This window comes from Ruditapes philippinarum, unplaced genomic scaffold, assembly GCF_026571515.1.
Source record: "Ruditapes philippinarum isolate M1 unplaced genomic scaffold, ASM2657151v2 ctg1233_1_1_1_1, whole genome shotgun sequence".
NCBI classification, from domain to species: Eukaryota; Metazoa; Mollusca; class Bivalvia; order Venerida; family Veneridae; genus Ruditapes; species Ruditapes philippinarum.
In genome coordinates, this window is record NW_026853490.1 from 81,187 (window position 1) to 105,432 (window position 24,246).

At 31.0% G+C, this 24,246-nt stretch overlaps 1 protein-coding gene across 1 annotated transcript; it reads left to right on the top strand.

The window, feature by feature from the left end:
• Positions 1-1,632: 1,632 nt before the first annotated feature.
• On the top strand, positions 1,633-24,246 carry LOC132737040 (uncharacterized). Its single transcript, XM_060724274.1, has 10 exons — positions 1,633-2,136; positions 6,317-6,441; positions 6,632-6,876; positions 7,731-7,892; positions 8,550-8,603; positions 9,153-9,291; positions 18,612-18,727; positions 22,917-22,995; positions 23,371-23,696; positions 24,226-24,246. Exons 1-10 carry the CDS (start codon positions 1,928-1,930, stop codon positions 24,244-24,246), a joined length of 1,476 nt encoding a protein of 491 aa, XP_060580257.1. The 5' UTR covers positions 1,633-1,927.

Sequence of the window (24,246 nt, forward strand, 5' to 3'; positions counted from 1 at the left end):
AATAAAGTGAACCTACTCAGGTGCCCGCTCGTGTCTAAAATAATGCACGGAGAGGTACATGATGACTTTCTCCACCAGTAGAGCTTGAAAGTTGCCTTTGACTTCTTATGAGCTCCTGCGACGTAATAACACAACCAAATAAATAATAAATATTAAGTAAATAAACTGAATCACCATGTGATTAATGGTGTTAACTTTTATCAAGAGACTAATACGATATACTCAACCACCACTGCCCCAACTGTTCCAAGGTCTATCAACTTTTGCAATTCATCACTTATTTAACACTTGTTCTAAATGTATTTTTGATGCCTTCAGCATTACAGATGGCAATCTTTTACTTTACTGTTCTGATGTCACACCAATGTTGATTTCTTAAAGTTATTACACCCACTTATAAATTGATTTGACTATTTCCTATTTTCACATTACTTACAAATTATGCTTTTCACCAATATCTCCGCAAGTGATCAACTACTAATTCCGCTTGTTTCCTGAGAGAGCAATTACTATGGCTGAATATTGAACTATACATATTCACGTGCATTCTACACCGTTGTTAAGGTGACCTATAGGCCTATAAGGCCGGGTGTTCTTTATTTACATTGTATATATGTAATTTTCATGTACGAAAACACATGTCACTATAATAAAAGATTATTATTATTATTATTATTATTATATATAAAATGTAGATGTACATAATTTCTAAATCGAGAACATTGATGCTTGTTATGAATATGATCTCACAATGCTATTATTTCGTTAAACTTCCTCTATTTTGCAAAATATATTTGAATTCTTGGAGAGTAGCTTTTACATTTATTGAAATAGTTCCTTGATATAACTTCTTGCATTATTTTATGATCAAATGTCTATTGCCCAGGTAAATGTATAATTTAGCCCTTTTAGATACAGATTGAGGAATCAGTGTAATGATAAACGGTTTATGCAGTCATATAATGTAGCAAAAATGTTTAAACAATGTGTATCAACAAATGAGCCGCGTCACGACAAAACCAACATAGTGCGTTTGCGACCAGCATGGATCCAGACCAGCCTGCGCATCCGCGCAGTCTGATCAGGATCCATGCTGTTCGCTTACCAACTCTATTACAAGTGGAGAAACTGACAGCGAACAGCATGGATCCTGATCAGACTGTGCGTATGCGCAGACTGGTCTGGATCCATGCTGATCGCAAACGCACTATATTGGTTTTGTCGTGACGCGGCTCAAATGTTGACACGCCTTAAACATTAACGAGCTTTAACTGATTTGCTTAAATCGATCAACATCATTGTCACGTAATAGAATGCGAGCACGTTACGTGATTATTACGTAATGTATGACTGCACTATTTTCAAAACGTTCCTTAGCTTGTGTAGCGTACACTTTAAACGTTTTTGTTTTTATTGATAAAATTGATCACTGAACGTCTTTCCTTTGTAATAGGTATGTGATGTTTTCAGTTGTTTTCATGAGTCGAACCTTCAATGTATAAAATCTGATAAATGATTTGTGGTTACTATTGTTTATGTCCTATCTGTTCGCTTGCAGACGAATAAGCCCTGCAATAAATTTGGTTAAAATTTATAATACCATTTAAATCGTAAAATTTTACATGTATAATTTACCGTGTTCTATGTCCTTAATATCACCTGAACTCTAAAGTAGACAGAAACATTTTGGATCCATTTCTTGGGTCAGTGCAAATGTGTCATAGAATAGAAAATTTTGAAACTGGATTTTAAAACGTTTTGTTCATAAACGAAGCGCAGATCTGAATTCTGCATAAGATTAAACGTTAAAATCAGCTAATTAACTATATACTAATTAACATATAATTGTTTTAATTATACCGAGCAAATATTAAATCTAGTTTAATTAAAATAAGTAATTAATATATTAATTAAAACGTTTTTTGAAATGGGATTATACAATCAAAATTCGTCTCCAAATTACAAATACAATAATGACTATAGACGGCGTAGCTCACTGGATTTTATTGGAGTAGATGAATATGTTAAAGATGAGGGTCTTAAAAGACTGGAACTGGGTAGGGATAGTGTAATAGATCCGACAGATATTACAGCTATTTTAAGAAAGAAACAGAAAGAAAGCAAACCAGTGTACAGGTATATATGCTATTCTTCAAAATAAATTAATTTGCATGTAGAAATGCGTTTTTTCTTCAAAATGAAAATTCGCAGGAAAATATGCATTTTTGAATTGATTTGGCATATAATAGAATGTCTACAATAAAAAAGTACGTTGATAGTACTTAGTCTCAGATAAAACAAATTATACATGAATGTTGTTGGCAAGTGTGAGATACATGATTCGATCTTACATATATTTATACAGCAGATAATAAAATGTTCTAGAACCAAATATTTTTATTCATGATATAAATAAGCAAATTAAATGACTTGTAACTTTATCAACATTTGTTTCTAGAGATACTTTTCATATGAATATACAAAGATACATTTCTATTGTTTTAATCAATATTTGAAATACTTATTGAAAACGTGCCCAATGAAAACTAATTTAATTTAAGAAGAAAAAAACTGCTAAAGACAAAGCAAGTTAGGATTATTGTTCCACGATATCTTATATAATACTATTTTATTGATAAATGATAATTGTGTGTTCCATTTATTGCAAATAGAACGCTCCACATTTAGAAAATTCAGCAAGTCTTGACAAACAATATAAGGAGGGTCATTTTAGAAAACTTCACTCAGAAATATTAATATCGCTCTGACACGTACGGGATAACAGAAGAAGAAACTTGGCGCGTGAAAATAAAAAATTTTGAATCACCTTTGTGCTGTTTCATGATGGGAGGTGATTATTTTTAATTTGAAAAACAAGAAGTACGTTACCATGAAAAGAAAGTGAAAAATGCTTACATAAAATATCCTTATAATACTTAAAACATATTAATTATCAACGCTGTTTTAGGTGATATACATCCCTTATAATGTCGGGTTTTTTCTTCGTCGCGATTGAATAATCATATGATTATTTTAAGTCAGCAACTTCTCAGTACTGAGTTAAGTTATTCATTTGAAGAAAATTTGGATCACTTACAATAGAAACTTCTATTTGTTAATAGTTTAATAATCTAGTAAGAACAATTTATTTACCGCTGTATAACATATCACTAAACAAATACATGCAAATACACAGTGATCTCAATGTATACAAGCATTTAAAGATAAGCTTGTACATGGACATGCGTATGATTCATTTATATGTATGTTTTATGTTCACACGGAAGTTCTCGTTTCATTATCAAGTATAAAGATAGATTGTTCGAACAATAAATTATTATTTACGCTACAGCACCATCTGTTTTTATTTCTATATAGTACATGAAGATATTTGAAACTGTATCAAACTTTCTCAATTTGTTGTTTTGAATGTTCATGCATTAGAATGACGATAGCGACGCCATTTGCAAAATATCAGTTTTTGTTTTACTTTCCACGCATTTATAATGATATATTGTATCTAATTTATTATTTTTGTTATCTAATTAAGACGGAAATTTATATTCAATTAATTTATGGAATTGAATTAAGTCAGTACATGTATTTGTTATACCAAATGTGATTGATGGCCTGAAAATATGTTTACAGAACAGAGAAACGTGCTTTTGTTTTTCTGTCAGTGCATTCCTTTATTACGGAACGATTCTTTTATGTGCGAAAGCTATCCAGCTAACTTACGGAAGGTCCGTGGTTCTACTCAGTTGCTTGCTTGTGCCTGAAACAATGCGCGATGGAGGGACCTTAGGACTTCCGTAAGTAAAAACTTGAAGGTTGTGACTTAAATTCAACACGCACGCACACACAAAATCTTCAACAACAAACTGACGGTAGGTCGGTGATTTGTACGATGAGATGACCACGAGTTAGGCACTTGTGGAAAAGACAATGTTTTAACATACACATTTTTTGTTTGTGATAAATTGTTTACGCGATACAATTATATGCAGCTATATGAACTCATTAACTTTAATTATTATTTTCCATTTAATTGATATAAATTCTGGGGATTTACTTTTCACTGATGCATTATCTTAAAAATTAACACTTAACTTGTGCTTAAAAAAACGGTGAGAAAAATTTGCCGGGGTTATTTTAGAGTTTGTAAATATTTTATTTTATCTTTATAAAAAATGAAGTTTAACTTCAATTGTAAATCGTACTTATTCATTCTTTTTTTCAAGAGTCAGCTAAGTGTATTTCTATTATCTATGTATTTAATTAAAGGATGGTTTCTAATGTAAAGTGGCTACTGAAGTTTAATTAAATTCACTTTACTTAATAGCTCTCGGTCCGTAAAACTACGAATTGTATGCTTAAAGTCTAAAATTCTTGAACCTTTCGGACAGCATGTTTTGTTGTTATTGTTCGGCAGTGACGGCTCCGAGTTGACTGCTATTAAAAGTACGATCACTTGAGTACGATCACTTATTTAGCGGAAAAGTGAGAACGGATAGTCATTCTTGTCGGTAGAGCTGCAATTCGTCATTTGAGCACACTTAGGGCGGACTCACGATCATAATCATGCTTTTAATTCTCATCCTGTACATGTATACCTGTAAAGGGCTGTTATTTATGAATTTGTTCATATTAATCATAAAAATGAATGTTATGCAAAATTAAGATTTGTATAAGATGAGAAGTGATGCGATCTGATTTACACAATATTGTACAAAGAATGCAGCGCGAATCTTGATACAAATATCGTCAAAAATGATATACATCCTTCTTTAGAGAGAATTGACAGAAGAATATTATATTGTATATAATTATTTATTATCTCCCTGAAGTTATATAAAATTTGAAACAGTAAATTACCTGTAATAAACCCACGTGCTGTTAAGTGGTTTTGTTATCACAGTTCAGAACATAAATTAAATTTATGGAGAAAAAGATGTGCTTTGTTGATATGAAATTATTAGAAGCAAAAACATTTTATCTTATTTTTTATAAATTCAATTTCTTATTTTGTTTCTAACAAGTAATAAGCTTATTTACGAAAATCCTGTTGAATCATACATTATTGATATTTGACGACTTTTTGCCATGTTAATTATTTGCAAAGATCTTAAGATCACGCTTATTAAAATAATTAATGTAAAAAAATATGCCCATTCAACTACCTATATGGACCACACTTGGACAAGTTATTTCAGAATTTTAATACATAGTTTTTATTTGTAGACGAAATTGATAAATTAAGTAATATTGTGTCTTCAATTAAAATAAATTCCGAAGGTTTCATTTACATTTTTATTTCTGAAAAGATAAACAACAACATGTTGTAAACAAGTGTGCATTCCTTTTATTAACTAACACAGTGGTCGTATAAAGTAAGTAATTGGAAGAAAATGCTACTGAACCATACGACGATACTTGTACGAGTTACTCCCCTTTGATAAACAAGCACGATACTATAAAAATATTGTTTTGCACTACAACAAAATGACATGCTACTAAAGTATAAGTAATATACATATATTTAGACTAAGTAATAGATAGGGCATATTGGTTTTAGTATGTCTGTTTTTGTATGTTTGTTAACACAAAACATCACACGAAGGTCCTTTTGTCTAGAGCCTCCAAACTTCACAGCTGCACGAGCATTAATGTGCTCTACCTGCAAGACCCACATAGAGGTCAGACCACAGAATTAAAGGATTCTGGCCAGATACTGTTGCCATCCTTACTATATGTTCACATTTATACCTTCAAAGTTGATAATGGACAATTACAAAAGAAACATAAGCTGGACAAGTCCATTTCATCAGATTAAATGGATGGGTCATCTACTTATAAAGATTATAATATACAAGCATGTGTTGACGTTCAACCCAAAACTCTTTACTCGTTCCAAAGTTAAAAATTACAGTTAACATATGTTGTAGACTATTTTATGTACATGTAGCAGAAAATAACTTTATAGATAAGCAGTGAATTTAAATTTGATATTTCTTTAAGCCTAAGAGAACTGCTATCATGTTGACTGGACTTCACAAAGCGGTGTCGTCATCACGAGGATACAGGTATCTTTTCCCCGACAGGGCATAGTTCTAATATACCTGGGTGAAGTGCCAGAAACCATAGCAACTTTACAACCTCTTTTATGTAGTTACATTACATGGAATCGTACGAAATATTCATAAAACATTTTAGTAATGCTCAGATTTCAGGACATGACAGGTTAAACAGCACTTTACATGAATAAATAAGAGTCACTCATTCTTTACCATACAATGTTGTCATTTTTTATTTTCAGAGTACGGAAAAGATTGAATATATTACTGCATACGCATATAGCTCTAATCACAGTGTGTGTACTCAGTAGTCTGGATGCCATCTGTGTTATAGGGCAGGTCATTTGTGATATCCTCATAATGTCAGGTAGGCTTTAAATAAATGTACAATCATATTTTCCGTCTATTATGCACAGCTTAAAATAAAAATTTTCGTTATTGTCCTGACTTTGAAGATTTTTGTTGTAAATTTTATATGGTTAATCGAGCCAGGTTTCTATTTCTTCAGTAGGATTAAATTTATACTTAATATAATAAAAAAATTCTTTTTTCTGCAGAGAAATTGTCAGATTTTGATAAACTACACGAACGGTCAAGTGAACTACTTGTAGACGTACTGCCGGGCTACTTTAACAACACGGATCACACCGCTTGGAGTTTTGAACAGCTCATAGATCATATTGAGAAGATTTTTCTAGGTGGCGCTTCCAATCATCATTTAAGTGAGCACGTGCAACATCATTCAAATCATTCTTTGCACAAGGACAGCATCCTATCTTTAATATCAAATTCATTGTCACAGGTAAGAAAACATAAAAAGTGGTAAAAGGTTCCGAAGAGATATGGCCCACAGGTCACACATATAAAAATATCTGCGACTTCCGATGCCAGAGCTAATTTCTTGGAGTTGGTTTAATATATTTATCGATTACTACAAGGATATATTCAAGCGAGTCAAGGCAGATGCATATTTCCCCTTTACCATAGACATTACATACAACATGTGTCAGTTGTATTATAGTTTGGGGACTTTTCTGTTGAAAATGTGTCAGAGTTAAGTCGCATGCCCATTGATTGGCTTATTTTTGCTGGGGTTTACATATTGTGACGGCAGAGAAAGGGAAAGCGACAGAAATATCATATTCAGATGTTCTTTCATTGGGTCCTTTTTTCCGGGGTTTCATATTTTGACAACAGGGAACGTGTTTTTATGTTTGACTATGAGAACATCGAAACACGAGGCTATCTGATTTATATGAGGGGGCGTAGCTCATTCTTTTACTTTACACTTTAAATATGTCGAAAGTTAAATAAAAGTGTTTTTTTTTCTAAAAAGTAATTTTCTTTCATAACTGATAGTTTTACCCTATCGTGCTATTTGAACAAACGAGCAAACAGTGTTTAAACTTATGGTGCAAGATCGTTAACTTAGTTCTATTTTTTCTTCTATCCTTCAAACTTTACAGTCACTGTGTGACCTTAACAACGAAAAATATTACATATTGTTAATGTTTGTGTTTGGAAGAAATATTCACGACTAAGACTATTTCCTTCAAACTTAGTAAGGCACAGGTTAGTTATATTAACCATGTGCCACTTCAACACTTAATATTACATTAAAATGATATTGATATGTATTATCTACATTTCCTACAGCCACGGTTATCACGCTCTGTGCGTTCTTCTGGGGCTGATGATCCGACACTAATGGCAGGTGGTGGTGGTGGTCATGGAGACGAAGAACACAGTCTGGCGTATGAATTTACCCACTCGTTTCATATCGGCTCTATGGCACTACTTTCAGCTCTTCTGTTAGAGGTATTTTTATTTCAGCTCTTCTGTTGGAGGTATTTTTATTAACTCACGCGAAAGGAAAAAAACTGCGGAGCTTCTTTTTTTCTAATTTTATGACTGACACATTGAATTTATTTGAACATTTCGTTAAAACTAAAGATAAGATTCCGTTATAACGAATTGATATTTGTATTTCATTTCAAACAAAATAACATTAAACGCAATAATATTTCGTGTAACAATTCGTTTAAACGTTGTTTTTTTTTGTCTTTTTTTCTTTCGTTTAAATGAAATAAGAAATAGTTGTGTCATTCAGAGATGTTTGTTTATGTATTTTTTATGTAACTTTTTTTAATTACAATAAAACAACATAATAATATCTTGCAATCAATATAAAGTTTCAACTGACTCTAATATCTTTTTTAATTCATTATTTCGTCCTTTAAAATCAGTTCCTCATTATGACATGTTTTTTATGTATTAAAATTGTTTTACAATGCAATTAAAAGTGTTCGAATAAATCATAATATGATTTTAAACTGGCGTAATACATGTTGAAGATAAGTCTTGCGTTTTAAATTGATGAATTAGGCCATGTACAAATAAAACAATATATCATTTATGATGCATTTTTGATGAATGATTCTTTCTTACATAAACGATAGTGTTACTTTATTTCAGACGTTTTTAAAGATTTTTGCTATGGGGAAACACTTCTTAAACCATAAACTTGAAGTAAGTGTTCTGTTAAGTTTTATTTAATGAATTTTTATTTAATGGAAATAGTTTATGCCATAAATCATGTCAGCTATTAATTTATAACATGTAAAATATGATAGTAAAAAACAGGGATGTTATAATGACACTTCCATCATGTTAATTAAAAGGAAATCAATTTAACAAAGAAATAAAATTTATATATATATAGGTGCTATATAATAGGTGCATTAAGGTGCATTGTGTCTGTGCTCGAAATATTTCTTTCAAAGTTTAATTAAAAGATGTAACCGAACTGTTTTAATATATATTATCAGAATTGTATTCATTGGAATTCATTTTTTCTCTCGACTAACGCTATTCGAGATAAATTTATGTATATGAATTAATTATAAAATTGATAATATTTTTTTTCATCATCAGTGAATATTTCAGAGATATTTAAAAAAAAATACTTTTCATGTTTTTAAAAGTTGAACATTATTTTTGATATCTTGAAGTATTCGTTGTTCATATTTAAGATATTATTCTATTTTTATTGAATTTATAAATTGTTGATATTTTCAGATATTTGATGCATTTGTTATCATGGTATCATGGTGTTTAGATGTGGCATTCTGGGAAGGTATCTGGGCACGACCCGGGCAAGAGGGAGCCACCCTGCTCATGTTTATATTACCCTGGAGAGTAATCAGGATTGTTAACAGTAAATTTTAGTTTTATTATACGAGATAAAAATAGCTTCAATCACATAAGTCTAAACAATAGTCAACAGGCCAATTGATAAAATCATATCAACTGGGTGTAGTATCATAGTCACAGGCTAAATTGGATTTTCCCAATCTAAAAATGAAATTAGGTTCATAGTCAATGACCATAAAGCAAAGACTATTATAAATATGCAAGCGAAATTCATATTCACTGGTATGAATATATTTATATTTTCAATTTGTTTTTATAGCAAATTTCTAGATTCAAATTTGACTGCTTTACATAACATAACATAACATAATATTTATTCAGCATTAAATGTTACAACATTTATAGCCATTTCAATATATAATACAAACATATAAGGGCAAGTACATGGTTAACAGAGAATTATATACGAATGATTTATACAAATTAATCTTAAATTATTTTTTTTTAACAGAGTGAACATAATTATTTTTTAAAGTATTTCCTTAACAATATTTTTCATCATTATTACCATTTATCTGTTGTGTTATTTCTATAGTAAAACATATTACAAAGAATTTTTTTCTTGTTACGAGCAACATTTATGTTTATTATAGCATAAAATCGGCTATTTTTCCCTCTTTTGCCCATGTTATAACGGGACCAAAACCATGTGTTAACATAGTCACGCGCTCTTGTTATAGCCCGGTTTCACCTATGCGCAATACATACAGGGCCCAGTAAACAAACAAACAAAAATGACGATTTGGCCTGTTTGCCGAAGAGTCATGCGCTCTTGTTATATTGAAATTTATTGATTCGAGGGCCTCAGTCGCATATTCAAGTAACTATGCCGGAAAAACGGCGTATAGACATCGGTGCTAATCTTGGTTGTCGCCCTTTCTAAGAAACGGTAATCTACCTGTCATTCAGTTTAACACTCCGATTAACTTACAAAACTAGATAACACAAAATTAATATGAGAAAATGTTTTTTATTTATGTTAATGTTGATAAATGCTCTTTATATTTCTTTGAGAGAATAATGCTTAGTGCCTGATTTTTTTTATAAACTTGTTTGCTTGAAAAAAAAAACCGATTCTGATGTCACTGATCTTTTTTCTACCGTCAATCTCACAGGCGCTAGTCACATAATCAAATATTTTACATAATCGGTCTATATATGTATATAAAGATATAAGGCCCCCAACGAAACAAAAACAGCATGCAGAACAAACAAGAACACTGTTGCAATAAACGACCAGATCACGGTTATCTCTTTCTGGTCGCCACCTGAAAGGATCAATCCAAGTGCCAACGCTTTTTATTTCATTAAAATCCCTCAAATAGCAAAGAAATTGGGAAAAGTTTCGCAAAATGCCAATATTTTCAATTCATGTCGTTTTCGACGTCCAGTCCATTCATGTATACAAACACGATTTCTGATCGATTTTTACGGAAAAAAACAAAAAACGGCTAGAATTTCCACGTACGTTCCATAAACAAACTCTTTTCCTATCGATCTGCGAAGTCTTCACTGATCAAATGCCCTCTTCGTACGTATTTCATAAAAAATACACAAGGATCTCGCTTGTGACAGTATTTTATCGCCATGTATAGCGCATGTATATACTGTTCCGCTCTGAATATTATATAAGGATTTGATTGGTTAAGATAATTACCGGAATACTATTGACCAATCGTATAATACTATTTCTTTGCTTCATTTATCTGTCACTTCAAATTACAAATGGCGCACTTTACTTGACCTCCGCTTCTACAACCAATATTTTTTAAATATTTGAGTACAAAGAGGGCTCTAGTTCAATTTAGACTTCGCAGATTGATAGAAAAAGAGTTTGTTTATGAATTTTATGAGGAAATTTTAGATGTTTTCTATTTATTTCGTAGAAATCGACCAGAAATCGTGTTTGTATACATGAATAGATTGGACGTCGAAAACGACATGGATTGAAAATATTGGCATTTTCTGAAACTTTTACTCATTTCTTTGCTATTTGAAGAATTTTAATGAAATAAAAAGCTTTAACGCTTGGATTGATCCTTTCAGATGGCGACCAGAAAGAGATAACCGTGATCTGGTCGTTTCTTTCAGCAGTGTTCTTGTTTGTTCTGCATGATGTTTTTGTTTCGTTGGGGGCCTTATATCTTTATATACATATATAGACCGATTATGTAAAATATTTGATTATGTGACTAGCGCCTGTGGTCAATCTGAAATCATTCTAAGAATTTCTGAGGGTCATGTTTTGTCTTGGGTAGAGGGTAGAGTAATGTAACGTTTTTTTCTTGAGATATTAAATCTCCAAAGGCCAAGCTTTGTTAAATCAATTAAAATTCAAAATTTCGTTCGATTCCGAGAATTTTCCAAGTTGTTGGCCCCGGAAAAATGAAACGCATACGTAAAACATAGAATTGGATAAATACCGTTCAAGCACAAGACTTCAATTTAATTGTGTTTTGTATAAACTGTACATCACGAATCTGTTTGAAAATTTTATGCTATAATAGCGTCAACGCACGTTTATTTCGTGTTATATAGTCTGCAGAGTCCCTCGGAACTGTTGGAGCCCTCGCCCTACCGGGCTCGGGCACCAACCGTTCCTCGGGACTCTGCAGACGTTATAACACGGAAAAACGTGCGTTAACCCTATATTGAATGCATTTTTGTAAAACAATTCAAATATGGAGATCCATTTCATTGTGTTTATATTAGCTTAAAATACTTACAAAAGATAAAAAGAAAACAAAGCAGTGAACATCAGGTTATGATAATGAAATTCGTTTTGGAATAAAGAAGAATTATTGCATATGGAAAGCTTTGTATATAAATTTGCTGACATTTAAAATACTTTTAACAGAGTCTAAATTCATAAGTGAGATAAATTTTTGCTTAGTAGGCCAATGGCAAAAATATGGATTGAAGTACGTTTTTCTTAAGTTAGTATATTTTGGGCATACTAAAAGAAAGTGGTCCTCGTTTTCCATAACATTCATATTACAATTTGAACATATTCTTTCATTTCTGGGAATATTTAAATGTCTACCTTTTTTCAATCATTAAATCATGAGATGAAATTCGGAATCTTGTCAGTGCTATTTTAAATTTACTATTAGGTATTACATCTAAATATCGTTCTACTTTTAATTCTTTCTTATACCAGCTATATGACTGTAATCTATTTTAAGTTCTAATTTCAGCATCCCATTATTGTTTATATTCTTTGTTTAATAGTTTGTAAAGATACGATGTCAGCATTTTGGGATAGCCAAATGTTTGACATACCTATTTCATCGAAAATTTGTCCGACCCAATTAAGACCATTATAGTTATTACCATCATTAAAATCATCTTTAAGCATATTGTATGTCATTTTAAGTAATTTATTATCATCTGATTTTACTATTCGTATCCAAAATCTAATTAAATTTATTTTACGCTGTATCATCATAGGTCAGCATTTAATGCAACAAGGTTTGTACTTTTACGAACGTGTAATATTTTTCGCATGAATTTATTATGAATCACTTCTATATCATTTGCACTATGGTATCCAAATATTTCTGAGCCATAATTCAAAATTGATCCTACAAGACTATCGAATAAGTTACATTTTTCTTTTGGATTGAGATTTAATTGGTTATAAATAATAGATAAATTGTTGATTTACCTGCCTGAAAGCCAAATTGATTTTCAATGATTGTTTCGTTTGTTTGAGTCAAGTTCGTCAAGCGGTTTAACAGAATTTGAGAGTAGATCTTTGATATAATATTAATTAGAGTTATTCCTCTATAATTTTGTGGGTTTTCTATGTTCCCTCCTTTGTATATAGGTATTATTATTCCTTCGCCAAACGATTCAGGATATTGTCCGGTAGTAAATATATGGTTGAATAAGTGGAGCAAAAAGGGTGCAATTTGAGTAAATGTATGTTTATAAAACTCCGCTGGCAGAGTATCAAAGCCGCTGCTTTTATTTTTTGTGAGAAAACAGCATTTTTAAGTTCCATATAAGAAATCATTTGGTCTAGATATTCATCATTTACAGATTCATTTAAATTTTTGTTTTCATTTATACTTTCGGTACTGTAAAATGATTTAAAATTTTCATGTATGTCCTGAATATCAAGATTTTCGGCAGTTCCTTTACTTTTTGTATATTGATTTTTTATTTTTCTCCAGAATTCTTTTGGGTTAGCTTTACTCAGTTTTGCCAGCCTTTGTTTTTCATCGTTATTATATATCATTTTATTGAAATGTTTAGCTTTATTATATGATGTTTTGGCCTGAATATATTCTTGTCATGAATTAGCACAGTGTTTGTTACGTAAGAATATATTTCTTTTTCTTTTGAACATAGATCTTGCATCATAACACTCCGAATTGAACCAAGGTTGTTTGTTATTTTTAAAATGTTTGGTCGGCTTTTTATTTATTGAACATTTTAACATACAAGATGCAGACCCTTTTAGAATGTTTATGAAGCGTTCTGTTATATCATTTATATTATTCGTTGTATTAATCATATCTGTCAGATTTTGTATTTCATTACCCTTTAATGATAAATTATAATTGAGTTAATCAATTTTTGAGTTATCCCAAGCAATACGAATATTCTGTTGTTTGTCGTTATTATTATTTAATGTAGTTTGTAACGTTTTTTTATTGAAACTGATAGATATTCCCGAGTGATCAGAAAATTCGTTAGGGCTTAATATTTTAAAGTGTTTTACATGACAAATATCGTTTGGTTTTAATAAAAAATAATCTACTATTTCGAGAATGGAATGTAAACTCTCCTATATCTAGACGGCCGTTGCCTATTATATACGATGTAGACTGACATAATTCCATGAGCTGTTTACCGAAAGTATCGAGCACGTGATCTTTTGATACACGTGGCGGAATGAAAACAGATGACAACTGGTCATCATTATCAATATATCTAGATTTACACTAATAGATAAAAATTACACCGCAATGATAAGCACATTGATTACTTCTGTTTGTGCAGCGTTCATGTAGCCATCTATTAACGGTGTTTTTAAATGAAAACAGTCCAAAGATCATCTTTATATACATTTATTGAATAAAACATCATATTCAATGGCTCACTGGGCAATAATCGTGTTATAGCAATATAATAAATGCATTATTCATTTCGAAACTTAATTACTTTTCTTCTTCAGTAGCAAAGTAGTTTTATACCTTATATATCACAAATATTTATATCAATCATATATATCAAAAGGGTAAAAGCTATAGGGAAATCTATATATAGTATACATATACTCGTGTGTCGGCCTGTATCAATACTTGCAATCAACGTATGTCTTTTCGTGTTTTATGCAAGCGGTTATTTACTATTTCTACTCCGTTGCTCTTTTGTATTGTATGTCTTTGCTATACTTCATGTGTTTTCTTTGTAAATGGTCAAAGGCATTTGATTTACTGATGATGCTAATAAACTTGAAACATGCTAACGCATATAAGATTATTTCGTTCATTTTGATACGCTACATGTAATGTCTGTGAAAATTCATGTCTTTTGGACTATATGAAAGCTTAGGACAAAATTTTACGAAGGGAACTAAAGAAATATTGCGAATATAGCGGCGTACTGCTTTAAATTATTTGTAAATACGAGATGACTGTCGTGTAACTCAGTACCAAAGATAACACACATATTTTACCATATTAATGTTGTATTCTTAAATACAGTAAGCCACAAGGTCTAAATTAACTAGTTATTTACATCAGTGTCACGTGACTTTGTTGTTACACTCTTCACCTTACATTATTAATAACTGATTAATCACATATATTTTTATATAACATTTAAATGTTGTTGTTGTTTTTTTTTTATAGAATTTATATGACTCGTGCACTTTAATGAACCTAAAAAGTGATTCTATTTTTTTATTTTCACATGATGTTATTTGAATATGTTAGTGACATTAGTAGTTTATGTGTGGGTAACATGACTTTTTTGGTAATTCTATGTAGCAATTTTTATATTTGAAAGAAAACATTGACAAGAAGCTAGTAAAAACAACCCTCATTTTTGTTTTCAAAATGATAAAGACCTAAGATACAATTAGATAAGAGGTCAGGAGGTTCATAAAAGTAGACATAGTTCCAAGTATTTCAAAGTATTTATGAAAGTCTAGATGAAATATATAAATTCTAAATTCGGTTCATTTTTATAAAGCACTATAAACTACACATAATACATAATACATGCATTCTGTTACACGTATTGTTAACAATCAATTTACAATCAATTGTTTATAACTATACAAAAATATATATTTTCAGAGATGTTACTAGCAATATACAATTCATTCAGAATTTCTTGCATTTGAAGCAAAATATTATTATTCTTTACAGTATAAAGTTTTATTTATTTATTTATCTATTTATTTATTTCAGATTTTATATAGTCAATAAGCAATTTACAGCTCTATGAAATAATTTACACAGGCGGTTTTAGTTGACGGCTTTGTTTTCTTTATTTTAGGGCGTCACATGATGTGATAAAATGTTAAAGCTTTCACATATAACGTGAAACACTAGAAATCCTTCAAGATATTTTTGGCATCTCATCTTGAAATAAATGAAAACTGGAGAAAATATAACCTTGTCAAAAGACGGTTTTATGTTGTAAAATATATTATAGTTTTCGTACAAAAGATGGGGACCATTTGACGCCGGTCATGAATTGTCTGAAGTTTATCCGTCAGATGTGCAGATATATTTTGCAGGGTGAAAACTGAATATGTCTCTATATTTACTTCTCAGTGACACAACACATTTTTCATGTCAAAGTCACTTCCTTAATTTCTATATCTGTAACGAAGTGGCATTTTGTGCACAGAAATAACGCAAAAAAACTCTGTATTTTCTTTTATCTAATGTTTCATTAATGGGAAGTAATAAATATACGCAATTATCTTATGTAACGTGTTTATTGAAGTAATTTAAAGATGTAAAAAATAATGCGAAACCATATATTAGCATAGTTATACAATATGGAATTATTTTGGCAGAAATAAGCACTTTTATCTAGTCATTTATATTGTCATGAATTTAGTCTAAAGAAAAAACTATTTTACTATACGTATTTACTTACAGTGAAGATTGTTTTATAAAAAAAAACCTTAAACATGCAAAGAAGGCAATGGAGCAGTCCTGTACGCTCAATAGGTAGAGTGTTGGGCTGTGAATCGGGTGACCTGGGGGTCGCTCGGGTTCCATTCCCGGACGGTGTAGGCCACATTCGTTGTGATTGATCATGAAATCCTTTCAACTGTCATTCACACTGTACCTCTGATCTAGCATGTACATAAGTTATCAGTTCCTTGCGAAAGTGAAGGCAACAAATATTGATAAACTGCTTGCGAGCCTGCCCAGGAACAATGCGGTGGCTGAATTCTGGTTAACTGAATATGGCCGTGACCCGGAGTGATAACTTTCAATACTACCAACTACAAATCAATAGGTGTATACTTGAAGAGTTTCTAAAACATGCACAAGCATTTTTACTTTAAATTTGTTAAACACTCTTTTAAGTTCTAAGACAGACTTTTAAATTTGATCAAATAAGGCTCTGTTGACATAAAAATAGCATATCTAAGCTGCCCATATGTAAAAGGACTGTAGTTAATTATTCGACCTTTAATACTAAGAGCAAACATTATTTTTATCACTATATTAATAAATTTCTCCGTTTATTAGTCATATAACTTTGACATTTTATTTGTCTTATTAGAACAGCTATAGCAAAAGTGGCTTTGTTAAAAAACAAATAAGCAAGTACTATTATAGAAATAACTGTCATCACTTTTATAACAAAAAATTATAAGATTTTATTGTTGGAAAGTTGAAACATATTAAAGCAATATATCTTGCTACAGCTTAGTGACATAAACTGTCGGAATAGTGTCAACAAAACGTGCAAAAAATATCTGGCTTTATTTTGTTTTTGTTTTTAAGTACCATTGCTTTGATTTAAAGGGTCTTAATCATCTACGTTTAACCGGAACTTTAAAAGCCTCTTTCATAAAATTGGTTTAACTTTACTCAAATATCATAGAGGATAGATTGTATGTAAATTCTTGCAAAACATCGAATATTTCTCTCTAAAGTGTGACTCATTAATTATAGACGACAAGTAAGTTAATTATGAAATAACAGCAAATTAGCTTTTCATGTAATTTGCCTTTCTGAGGAATGACACGAAAAAAAGTACATAAAAACTGTCAAAATAAAGAAAGCGTGTCTAGCATTTAGGTCATATTTGTTGTTAATACTTCAATTTTAAGATACCTTTGCGTAAATTATTTGTCATTTGTAGTGCATTGTATAAACTCATTTATTAATTGATGCCCCTATTATGTCCCTTTTTAAATTTACACCGGATACAAATATGAATTTAGCTACTGTTCTGATTAAAATAATTACCAATTTAACCTATATTTTTACTGTCAGACCAAACATACATTATTGTAACATCCCAAATGATATAATTCATCCATCACGTGTATTTCAGTAATAAATAACACTATTATGTAGTGTTTTTTCTCATACATTTATTCCATTATCTGCTTGACTTAACCTTAATTGCTTACTGAATGTATAAATGATGGTACAACCTTGTACAGAACAATGACCATTTCATGGCTATTAGAGCGGTTGTTGATTATATGCCAGGAAATGGGAAAACTTGAAAGGAGTTCTTCTTATTTATAGTAGAACATGAACGTGTCTAATGATGTAATAAATTGTTGAGGTCGCAAGACTGGTTGTGACCAGCTTGAAAGTTTAGGGGTTTTTTTAACATTTTTTCTGTATGAACCGAGGGGACAGAGACCAACAAAGCAAAGCGACGTTTGCGATACATAGCCCTTTGGACATACATTTGTAAATTTTGTACTATTTCTAAGATTAAAAAAAAAACAAATAAAAAAATCTATCTAATTTAATTTTATGTAATTTTAGGTAATTTCAATGGAAGATAACTTAAACATAGTCTCACAAACCATTTTGTTTTATTATTTGGTTTACATTTTTCATTGAATACTTGGTCACAGAACGCAATTCCATGGGATTCTATTAAACATTTGTTTTCGTTTTACTCGGTTAAATTACGGAGACCGGTCATTTTGTACAAACATGCCATATTTAAAGAAAATAGAAATAGCTGTAGGTCAAGCAGAAATAATTCAACAAACTACCGATTACAATTTCTTGAAAATTTGCAGTCAGTCGATGGGGAGTCAGCACAACTCATCCATCCATTTAAAAAAAAATATTTCCTGTTTTTCAGGTTTCGTGCTTGTTATTCAGGAGAAGGACCTGGTACTGTTGAAAGTTGTTAAACAAAGACTCAGGTTTCAGTTAAGAAAGGACAAGGAATCCACGGCAAAACTTGACAAATATAGGGTAAGATTCATACTTTATAACAATAGGTAAATGTGTCTCACATGTTTGTAACATGTTTCTTGCCTTTCGCTTGTAAAGTGACTGTATCAAACAATATTTTGAATTATAAATGGTCAGTGTATCTGAGATCTGTAGTACTAACGTTTTAATTAATAAACAAATTTAGCAGGACTAGATTGATAATTGATTATGAAAAAAAGGTAATATATTCTTCTTCTGTTTTACTTGACATTTTACAAAGGTATAAGTTTCGATAAGAGTACTTGTTCTTCAGTATGTTTCTATGTAACCTGACGAAAAATGTACATGACAAAAAACACAACATTCGACTGAATACTAACTATTAAACAAAAAAACAACAAGTCAGTCTAGCGTGCTTACATGACCTTTATACAATAAGTAGGTCGGTAAATTGCAAAAGAAAAAAACACATTTTATACCATTATACCAGCGGATATCTCTATAATTGTCATCTACACATAGACTGATAACAAAAGCTATATACGTTTAATAATTATACAGTGCAAAACATAACAATTTTTTTGTCAATACTTACACAAGTTGAATAAATATACGTCCTTTTTAAAGTCCGCTTTCATTACTTTTTAGTAGTATACCATTTGATGAAAATAAGATGAAAAAGGATAGTTATGTTGCGATCTATTTCGAATTGTAGACGTGTCCCATTTAAATTATAAAAATCAGTATTGACCAGGCAATTGTTAATGGCAAAGAATAGTTCAAGATGTCGGCATTATGATTAGGATATTACTCACTATAATCATACTATATGATGTAATTTTCTTTTATTCAACATTCCAATGTTTATGTTTACTTAATTAATGCTAACAAAATTTAAATTTCAATCGACACAAAGGTACAGTAGCCATATATTTGTCAGGTTTTATTATTTCCTGATATTTCAAAATGCTATATCTGCTTTTGAATATTCAATAAACTTCATTAACATGCAATATTATTTTATTACCCTTATGCATTGTTCAAACTTGTCACTCATTTAGGCACATTGACATTAAAATTGCTAAATTAAAAGAAGAAACAAAAATAAACTAATTTCGTATGTTTTAAAAATTAATTTCCACAAAGGGCAACCAAGTTGATAAGATACTGAAAAATTAATGTCGTCAGTTTGATGGATTGTCGTTGCTAAACATGATTCAATCAAATCTCTCAATTGTAATTCTGTACTCATACTGCTGAATTAGCGTTATTGACATGTGACCTGATTTTAATTTGGAACTTTCAATGGCTAGTGTGGGGAATAAGAATATCCTGTGCCAGAATACAAGCTCTTGAGAATAGCATGATTCCCTACTTGCTGTTGCCTTCAAGAACATTACCGCGACTGGTTCTACCAGTAGTTCATAACCTGACGCTATACACTCGGGGTGTGGGGGGTCCTGTTACACGAGGTTTGGAGTTCTTATGATAACATGTCAGGAGTTCTTGTGGAACTGTCATGGTGTTCGACGGAAAACTTATGTATATACTACAGAAACACTCGTCAAAATGATAATTGTTTTCTTTAAAAGGTGTGTTTTAGGTGCTTAGTTAAACTTTAATGATTAAACTTGCCTTACATCTTGTATTATGAGTGAAACACCAATTAATAGGCCATTTTTCATCATCGCTCCTTGCTTAAAATCTTGTAGTTTTTAGTAAAATTTCCAAATTATTTGCCAATTCGCACGTATTGACCTGTTTATTTCTGGTCTTCATCCCTGACATACACGTTTACCTAATTATGATGCAAAATTGCAAACATAAAGCCCCAGCTAACAAATTTATACCCGATGTTTTAAATGTTCTGGAGTTCTTGTGATAAATCTGAAGATGTCATAGAGTTCTTATGCTAACTAAATCATTATGAAATGTATTACGCTCATCCTTTTCACAAAAACGTGGATATAATGGATAAACAGCTGATATAAAAGACTATCAACTACAGTAAAAATTGAAAAAGCGGTCACCGAGATTTTGTAAAATAATGGCTTAAACCGCAAAACAAAACAAAATGTCTCAAAACCTAAACGTTGTTCTCAGTTAGAAATTTTTAAGCAACCACCTTTCTAAAGTAAACAAATTATAGTTGTAGTTTTTTTATCTAAGGGCTAAGTAATTTGTATCATTTTATACCATAATAAACAAATATATAGCCAGGATAATATCCACACCTATGTCTGCAAAAAAGTATGATACATGATACTTGGCTCTAACAACCGATCTCTCGAACAAATTTGCACGCCCCTCCGGGTTCGAGCGAACTAAGTTTAATATTTTTGCTATCAATTACAGCAAAGTAGCAGAGTTTCCTCCACTAAGATAACATAGGGGGGAATACCCATTAAACATCGACAGAAAAAAAGTTATGTTTAAATGTTAAAAATGACAACGTACATGGTATTACTTTTGTAAATCTGGAAAAGTATTTTAAAGCAAATGTTTAAAGTAAGTGATTCTAAAGATATGACACACAATTTTGAGTTTAACTTGACTTTGATAAGCTAAACTCTTCCGCACTATGGAGAGTCCTGTAAGTCACGTGATGCTAAAATAGATATAACAAAGATAGAAAAGGGTCGATCCATTCCTAAGGTGACTCACATTTATAATTAAATACTTGGTTTTTATTGTCATATTCTTGTTATAGAATTTTCTATTTGCTATATGGCAAAAGTTGATACCTTTTAGATATTTTATATACGAAGAATACCAGAAGATGACCCACCTCATTAGATTTAAATATAAGTAGTAAATACGCAAGAAACACACTGGCAGTAACAAAAGTTATCATAAGAACTCTAGGAAATCTTCAGAGTTGTCACAAGAACTCCAGAACATTTAAAACATCGGGTATAAATTTAATAGCCGGGGCTTTATGTTTGCAATTTTGCATCATAATTAGATTAATAAGTATGGTAAGGATGAAGACCAGAAATAAACAGGTCAATACGTGCAAATTGGCAGATAATGTGGAAATTTTACTCAAAACTACCAGATTTTAAGCAAGGGGGAGATGAAAAATGGCCTATTTATTTATTTATTTTTTGGCGGGGGGTGAAGGGGGCGGCAGTCACCCTCATCGCCAAGAAAATTTTGAACATGTGACAGGCTTAAAATGGCCTCAGGTCGATTGTAAGGTAACGTGTAACCAACGCTGAAAAGCCTTTTACTCTATCTCAATCCATTAAGAAGTTGCAGCACTTTGAAATCAGTTTTGTTGGGGAAAAACAATGCAAAATAGTGTTTTTGGCAATACCGTTGCCATGGTAACAGGAAATTTAAGATTGAGCATGCTGTTATAGAGGCTATGGTCCAGCTAACATATGTGCCAAGTTTCATCAGTATTGAAGCATTTTTATTTTTCATAGTTTCACAGCAGTTTGAACTTATATAACAGGAGATTTTTCAATGACATTGGCCATTTTACACAATTTGCTCATGAGGTAAAGGTTTAATGAGTTAAAAAAAAGAGTTAATAAATAGTTTATAAAGCGTATAATGACTTCCTTACAAGTCTTACATTTATTCTTTTATCATTTTTAAGTTTTGTTATTTAAAAATTTAAAAAAATCATCTATATCTATTTTTGATGTTTTGATGATTCCATGTTTAAAAAAAAACTAACGGTTTAAAAGATATTATTTTTGACTTTATTTCAATTCAGACTATTGGTATCAATGGTATTACACTATTCTTCTTATATCGTTTATTATGATTTCTGTTCACTGCTGAGTTTTTCTTGTTTTACAAAATGTCATCCATATCAAATTAAAACCATTACATTCACGACATATTTATTGAAACCGACAGAAATTGGTTGATACATTTTAGTGTTGCTTTTTTATGTTTCTTACAAAATCATTACCTTATCTGACGGTAAACATATTATGCATTGAGCAAGGTTATCTTTTAGTTATTTATTTTGTTGTTTGTTGTTCATTTTGTTGTTATTTTTGCTGCTGTTTTGTTGCTGTTAACTCGATGTTGAAAAGTCAAGGTTCAATTAACTCTAAAATTCTGTTTCTTTTTAAAATGCTTATATATGATTCGAATAATGCAGTCAAAATACATGTATTTGTACATTATCTATGACAAAAGATAAAAAATAGATAGCTACATGTAAAAACCTGTTTGATTTTATGCAAGTTATTTATTTTATTGATAGCTTGAGGTTAGACAACTGCAGGGACTTTGCAGGAAGTCTGGGGCAGATGAAAACTCTATACAAGCATGCTGTCCAACAGGTGAATAGACTGGTCAAATATATAACATTTAATGATAATGACTGCTTTAACTTTTACACACTTATGTATGTATATCTAAAATTTGTGAATGTCTCAACGTTAAAATAACTTTAATGTATATTCTTAAATAAGAATATACTGCAGACAGTTTATCAAGAAAATCCTTTTACCAAAATATACACAGAAATTTTATTATCAAAGGGATATGATAAGCATGAAACATGATTTTAACTAAACTCCTTGTTTCTTCGTCATGTATAACAACAGACATAATTCTTCCAAAAAGCTATATTACATGATGACTGTATAGGATTAACCTTACCAACATGAAATTTTATTTGTGAATTCTAACTTAGTAATTGTTTTTACCAACAGGACGAAGACGGCGTAGTAGTCTATTTCAGAGTTTGACTAGTCTGGCATCAGTTGCTTTAGTAAGTGCTATGGGATCTTCGCCAAAACTTGGGCCTGATAATGTCTCCTCATCAAGTGAATCAGATGGTGAATTAGATAAGGAGTTAAAGAAACTACCACGTATACAGTCGACAGAAAGTGATATGAACGTAACGTTTGATATTTTTCCCGAGCCTGAAGATTTTGAACATGAGATTATCGTAAAAGGAAGTCAGAATAATGCATTCACTTTTGACGAAACGGATATAAAGAAGTTTGAAAATAACGAACCGGGAAACAAGAAAGAGGTAAATGTGTATATGGATATAGTTAGTAATTGCTGAATCATGTTCACTAATTAGTGTTTGAACAGTATGTCGGTAAGATGTGTCTGTTTGATTGTAATTGTTGTGGACATAAAATGATGAAGGCAATCTTCATCTATAAAACTTATTAACTTCCTTAAATGATTAACGACCTAATTGTTTTGGACAAGAAATCAGCATCGATGTGAAAGGAACGATGACATAACAAAACGTTAAGCCTTCCATCATTATTAACGTCTATGATGTATGCAGAGGCTTCCAAACTAAGTAATGCAACATTTGCAACAGTTAATAAATAGAAACAATTCATTAAAACTTTGAACATGTTACGACGTCAATATACCAAGTAATCCGAAATTTAAAAAAAGATGGCAAACTTTATAAACATAATGCATTCATATCTCAATGTTTATGACAATATGGTGACTCTTATAGACTAAATCACAGTTGCATTTTAATTATTAAATCATTACACAATAATCATTTAACAATGATGTGTTTCATTTTTCAGGGTTTGTCTACAAAGTTGTAA